Source organism: Apium graveolens, chromosome 4, assembly GCF_009905375.1.
Source record: "Apium graveolens cultivar Ventura chromosome 4, ASM990537v1, whole genome shotgun sequence".
Lineage (NCBI taxonomy): Eukaryota > Viridiplantae > Streptophyta > Magnoliopsida > Apiales > Apiaceae > Apium > Apium graveolens.
Window position 1 is genome coordinate 22,417,277 of NC_133650.1, and position 6,899 is coordinate 22,424,175.

The 6,899-nt window shown below is 34.7% G+C and overlaps 1 protein-coding gene across 5 annotated transcripts; it reads left to right on the forward strand.

Moving 5' to 3' along the window:
* The first annotated feature begins 142 nt into the window (after positions 1 to 142).
* On the forward strand, positions 143 to 5,733 carry LOC141717900 (putative pentatricopeptide repeat-containing protein At3g47840). Of its 5 annotated transcripts, none has more exons than XM_074520136.1 (3): positions 143 to 2,802; positions 3,446 to 3,523; positions 4,944 to 5,733. In XM_074520136.1, exon 1 carries the CDS (start codon positions 600 to 602, stop codon positions 2,454 to 2,456), a length of 1,857 nt encoding a protein of 618 aa, XP_074376237.1. In that variant the 5' UTR covers positions 143 to 599; the 3' UTR covers positions 2,457 to 2,802; positions 3,446 to 3,523; positions 4,944 to 5,733. The 5 variants fall into 5 exon arrangements, with proteins under 5 accessions (XP_074376237.1, XP_074376238.1, XP_074376239.1 ...); XM_074520137.1 differs by lacking the exon at positions 3,446 to 3,523 and having other exon boundaries at positions 143 to 349; positions 662 to 2,802; XM_074520138.1 differs by lacking the exon at positions 3,446 to 3,523 and having other exon boundaries at positions 143 to 349; positions 742 to 2,802.
* The last annotated feature ends 1,166 nt before the right edge of the window (positions 5,734 to 6,899 follow it).

Here is a 6,899-nt window from a genome sequence, read left to right on the forward strand (position 1 = left end):
AATAATAATAGAAATTATGATATAATAAATATATATTTATTAATAAATAACTAATATAATCATAATAATATATTACATATAATTTAATATTATAATACATCCAATTTTAAAACGATTAATATCCGATTTTCAATTATTTCAAGATGGATAACCGGACTGATTTCCCGATTACAATTTTTACGACCCAACGCTGCGCGTAATAGCTAGCATTTGTTCAGCAATGTCTTAACTCTCACCGCACCGAACAAAGATAGGGTCCGAATTAGATGTGTCCCGCACCGCAGTGCAGCTTTGTTTGTTAAACCCCCAATTAACACTTTGAAATACTGACAGAAGGCTGCAATTACATGTCAGTTTAGCTCCTCTTGTCTTGGGCTTTCTATTTATTCAGTAATTCTTGTTTTTTAATCATCGCTAATCCGATTATTATTATTATTATTTATACCATTTTCAATTACTCACTTGCATAATTTCTTTTAAACCCCTTTTCATTTATACTATGCTTATACGAGTTTTAGAAATTTGTCATTTTTATTTTAGACGAGTTCTTGGAGTTTGAAGTATTACTTGTTTAAAAGCGTGCTTTTGTTTAATGCATTATGCACAGGGTTGTTACAGAATTGATAGTTAATAATGATCCAGCTTTTTATGATGAATGCAGTTGTATGTATGTATTGAATTGTATGCTAAAATTGATGGTACCTGAAACTCTTGCTTCTCTTCTGCATCATTGTTCCAAAGTTAAGGCACTTCGTTATGGTCTTACCCTTCACGCTGCTGCTGTTAAAACTGGAATGCTTTGTGATGTTATTATGTGTAACCATGTTCTTAACATGTATGCCAAATGTGGTAACATGAAATCAGCGTATCGTGTGTTTGGCGAGATGTCTGATAGGAATCTTGTCACTTGGGCAGCTATGATCTCTGGTTATGATCAGGCAGGGAAGCCTCTGTTGGCTGTTGAGCTTTTCTCTCAGCTTCGGTTACGACCCAATGAATATGTGTTTGCTAGTGCTATTAGTGCTTGTGCTAGCCTGTTGGCGTTGAGGACTGGTGAACAGATACATGCCCAGTCGGTGAAATATGGCTGTTCTTTGATTTCATTTGTTTCTAATTCGCTAGTTTCGATGTACATGAAATGTGGTCAATCTAGTGATGCGTTGTCTGTTTTTGCTACTACATCTGAACCAACTTTAGTCTTGTACAATGCTCTAATAAGTGGATTGATGGAAGGTCAACAAGCGGAAAAAGGGCTCGAGGCTTTCAAACTTATGTGTCGGCAAGGTTTCATCCCAGACCGTTTTTCTTATGTGGCAGTATTTGGATATTGTATTAGTGCTGAAGATTTGGTAACAGGAATGGGCTTTCATTGTCAAACAATTAAGCTCAAGCTTGACTCCTCAGCTTTTATTGGCAATGTAATGATGACTATGTATTCAACTTTTAATTTAATCGACGAAGCAGAAAAGATATTTAAAAATATTCAAGAGAAAGATGCTATTTCTTGGAATACCTTCATTACCGCGTGCTGTCACTGTGATGAACATGCAAAAGGTTTGAGTATATTCAACGAGATGTTGAATGGAGTTGATGTGAGTCCAGATGACTTCACGTATTCCAGTGCTCTGACTGCATGTGCTGGGATTGCTTCTCTTCTCCAAGGCAAGCAGGTGCATGCACATCTAATTAGAACTAGGTTGTATGAAGATATTGGAGTTGACAATGCACTTGTAAACATGTATTCTAAATGTGGCAGTATTATATATGCCTACACTGTGTTTAAACAAAAAAATTATCATAATGTTGTCTCATGGAACAGCATAATAACTGGTTTTGCAAATCATGGTCTTGGGAAGAAATCACTCGAACTTTTTGAGCAGATGATAGATGGGGGAACAAAACCCGATAGTGTCACATTCGTTGGATTTCTAACCGCATGCAATCATGCAGGACTTGTGGATGAGGGCATAGCCTGTTTTAATTCTCTCAATGAAATATATGGGATTTCTCCCAATTCTGAACATCTTTCATGCCTCATCGATTTACTAGGACGAGCGGGAAGGCTAAAAGAGGCTGAACTGTACCTTGAGAAGTATTCTCATACGTCAGATCCAGTTATTCTTGGGTGCTTGCTTTCAGCGTGTAGACTGCATGGAGATGTCGAACTTGGGAACCGTCTGGGTAAACTTTTGCTAGAAGCTCAGCCAACTACCACTTCTCCATATGTTTTATTGTCCAACTTATGTGCGTCAGATGCAATGTGGGGTAATGTTGCTGAGGTTAGGAAAATGTTGAAGGTCAGTGGACTGAAAAAGGAGCCTGGTCATAGCCTGATTGAAGTAGAAGGAATTGTGGAGAAGTTCACAGTTGGCAAATTTTCTCATTCAAGGATTTTAGAAATTGTAGATGTACTTAATTTATTGGGTCCATCTCTGGATGAGGACTGCTTTGTGTGACTGTATTAGAAATCATGGGAATTTTGTGATGTCAACTATTTGGTAGACGACCCCCATTTATTTCTAAAGCTGGTAGCTTTCTGATATGCTTTCTGCATTCCTGAAGAGGCAATGACCTGACCACAACATGTTGACATCAGTCATTCGTGAACTTAGAATTATTCTTTTAGACTGTGCTTGATGTTTGATGTATCAAATGTGCGTAATTGCTCCTTCTGTAGGTCAATTCGCTGAGGCAAGCAGACTTGACTGAGAATTTTCCAAGCCTCTATCTCATCCATGCCAACATCTACCTTTAGGATTTGAAAGACCAGAGTGCAAAGTACTGGTCTGGACAGATTATTAGGTAATCTCTTGCTCACTGAATATGCCTTTTCCAGATGTCATGTACTTTTTACTTTAATGTATTTATAAATGTGCTTCTACTACGATTTTCAGAGTTATATATTGGGGGGGGGGGATTAGGTTGAGATGGTTTAGATACATTTACATCCTCAACATGTTATTCACCAGTGTGGAATGTTGGTTTGCTACAGTGATGGGGACTAAGAAGGGTTGAGACTTTGACTGAGTTATTATTATTATATACTTAAGTTTGACTGAGTTAAGACTTTGCTGCTTCGTAATTTCTGTTCCAATTACTATTTGTAGTCTTTTAAATAAGTACCAGACCCTACTCCTGCCTAGTTACATCTCTCACTCGAAGAATATGGATTGTGTGCTTTTTTAGAGCTCTTAAATGTGAAAACCTTGCCTCCAAGAGCAGCAATGAGTACCCTTATGGATGAAATTCACCTGATCCAGCTGAAGCTTAATACAAATGACTTGTTTTTTTGCAAACTAATTTAAGTCACTATGTTATGTCTAGAAGTGAAGGCAGAAAATAATTTTTTCCCCATTAGCTATGTCGATGATTATGCACTCAGTAGGTTTTTAAGAATTTTTTTACTTTCTTTTGTTTATCTGTCCATAATGTTTTGTAAATGAAGGGAGAGCAGAGGAAGTAGGGAAGACTCAGAGGATTGATTATACCAGTTATGCATGCACTTTTGTCCAATGAAATAAGAGTAAGAACTCTCTTGTATATTTTACATGCTAAGTATGAGTATTATTAAATATTTTGGTAAGAAGATGAAACTTAGCAAGTTAATAGTCTAATAATAAGCGTTAAAAGTAATTAAATTAGTAGTTATTAGTTATGTTATTAAAGTTAATAGTCTAATTATAACAATACATAGATAATTCTGACAAAAAAATACATAGATAGATTAATAATTTCTTGTTAAAATATAACTAGCCAATAACCCGGGATTAAAATATTAAAGTAATTAAATTATTAGGTTATGTTATTCTTTCCTAGCATTTAATTATTAGTAATTAATCTTATTTAATTATTAAGTAGTTATGAGGGAATGGAACCGAAATTAGGGTGAAATCTTAAAAGTGAATTAAATAAATTAATATTATTTAATTATGTAGTTATTGGGAATCGAATCTGAGTTGGAGTGGAATCAATTATTGTTTAATAATTTAGTTATAAGGAATCAACCCAAATTGGAGGGAAATGAATTGATTTTATTATATCATGATATCAGATACTTTGGTACTACTGCATTCCACCGAAATGTGGTTTCCCTTATTAATGAAGAGTATAGATGTGTCCGAGCCTTAGACATCTAACTTAGTGTTCAATGAATATGTATTTGAGAGCACAAAATCATATTTAATCGAATAGGATGGGAATTTCACATAAATTAAATCGAGAAGAAGGCAATTTTTTTAAATACAACTCAGGCGGAATAGAGAAGTATGTGTGCATTTATTGTGAAACGCTACTTAGCCAAATATGTAGGTAACACTAGGTCAAGATGATATTTAAAGAGTAAATTATTTTTGAAAGCTAACCGAGTTTAGGCTAGTCTCTCATGGTTCAGCCAGTGCCTTGAAATGACCATGGTGGCCTATGCCCCCATATCACTGTAGGGCTATAGGTGCCTTCACTGAACGAGACATTAGATTCCGGGATACTTAAACCTAGTGACATACTGGTTTCATTAAGCCAATTCGATAATAGAGTAGTTGTTCAGGCTTTAAAATTATGTAATTTTATTAGCTTCAAATTTCGGCAGTCAGGCCTATCTTACCAAATCTTCTTGTTTCCGGGCAGAATTGTTTTCAAAATTATGTCTACTTAATTATTTTTGCTTGATGTTGCTGATATTACTATATCACCTGTAAATGGTGTCTTCTTCTAATAATTGTTTAGATATAAAAAGGTTTATAAAGTATTAGTTTGTTGTTTTTTCATTTCTCATTTAAATGTACTAATCTCTTGCCTGTAATTGCTTGAGAAAAACTTGACATGCCTTGTATATTGGCTTTACATCTTGGCGTTTGAAGTGTATCAGAAACTGTATGCATGTCCAAAATTGTGAATTAATTGAATAGAGGCCTTTCTGTCTGATGATTTCTTCTTACTTTCTGCAGTATGGTCTGAGATAAACCGTTGAAGTATTGATATAAGAGTCAATCTACATCAAAGGCAGAAGTACAATGGGTCTTAAATACTCAATTAATGGACATGTAGCTAGACAGCAGAAAAAAGTTTGCGGAAGTTCCCAACAGTGCATTCTTTTTGCCTGAAGATGCTGTCATTGAGATATCGAGTTTTGTAGAAGCAAAGTTTTTGCTGAGATGCAAATGTTTTTGCAAATGATGGTATGCTTCAGTTCAACATAACTATTTTGCAGAGATGCGCAAGAAATGCAACAGAGGTATATTTCACTATTTTTTCTCTCATAGCAGTCGTAGCCTTGAGAGATCTCAAATACCACCTGTATATCCAAGTTACTGTGATGGGGCTTTTACTTGAAGAAAACATCACTCTGTCATTATAAGCCATAATACCAATTCAACTCACTTGACAAGTGTCAAGTAATTAACCCATCTACCAAATAAAAACTTGACCTACCTATCGAAGATTTCGGACATGGGTATTTATTTACAATCGGTAGGATCATATAAGGTGGTTGCCATATACATTGATGAAAATGGATGAACGTTAATGTTGATGTTATTGATCTTCGTAATGGTCGTAATAAAGATATTTGGTGGAAAACTTTCATTATTTCAAAATTTCACTATTGCAACACACAGAAGTTGGACTATTCCCTTTCAATAGGTCAACTGATGTTGTAGTACATTTCTGTAGAATAATATTTGTTTGCATCAAGCAATGCTGAAATCATAAATCTACAAAATGAGACTTTTACAACTTGTGTTGTATCACCGGAGCTTCTTATCTGTCTGGGAGGAGGGTAACTTTGTTATGTTGAATAACAAGCCATCACTCTTCTTTGTTGTAAATGACAGAATAAGTATATGGGTGTTAAAAGCTCACAAGAAACATAAATGGTGGACTAAACTTGTGATTTCCTTGCCATATTAGAAAGTATCTAATGATGGACAAGTTTAAGGTCAAGATTTTATGTTTCGGTGGAAAGATTTTGTTGTTTACCGATGGCCGGATATGTTTCGAGTACAAGCAACTTCAATGGCTGTACTATCGAGAGTCAGGTTACCAGAGAATTTCGTTATATTCAGAAAACAACAGTTTGAGAACCAAAGAATGTAGAAAGGAAGTATACAAGACATTATTCTTCCCTGGCAGTTTTAGGTTATGTAGCATTCTTTCTAGTAGATGTACTGTTGTTTTCATTCTCTTTTCTGATAAATATTTAGTGATGTGTGCATCGATGCTTTCAAGAATTCTCAAGAATATTCTCATCCTTAAGAATTCTTGTATTTTGTGTGCAACTCTAACAGCTTGTTATTGAAAACCAAAATGGGTAGGTAATCATCTGAAAATATACATTTCTTATTGAGTATTGTTTATGATCCATAGCTTTTTCTCATTTGTCAATTAGATTACGAAGTATGCGAACATGTTAAACCCGTAACAAAAGTTCGCACTATCAACAACAAATACAAAATTTGTAATGATGACACCCATAACAGATGATAAAAAGAAGATGAATATGACCAAATATTTTGTAGTGTGAAATAACTTAATTTGTTTATAGTGGCTTCAGCAGCAGAGGAAAAACTATTCTAAAAACTACACTAATAGCATAAATAAGTATTCCTGCCCAAGATTACAAGTCTCTCTGCCCTAGTTCTCTCTTTATCTAGAGTCGACCTCCGTTTTTATGATTTTAAATCTAGGGTTTTAATCATTCTTTCTATTCTTCATTTCGTAGATCTACCATCCACTCTAGTTTAATCCTTTTCGTTCTTTCATCTTCTCTTTTAATTTACAGTTTTTCAAAAATTTAGAATAAACATCCTTTTTGGGTGGGATCTAATCCTTTTTGGGTGAGATCTTATTTGTACCTTCCCAAATCTTTTTGGGCGTGAGTATATTTTGTTTAAAGTATTTATATG

What these genes read in the sequence shown, in the direction of transcription:
- LOC141717900 (XM_074520136.1), top strand. Translation starts at nt 600, where the DNA reads ATGCACAGGGTTGTTACAGAATTGATAGTTAATAATGATCCAGCTTTT.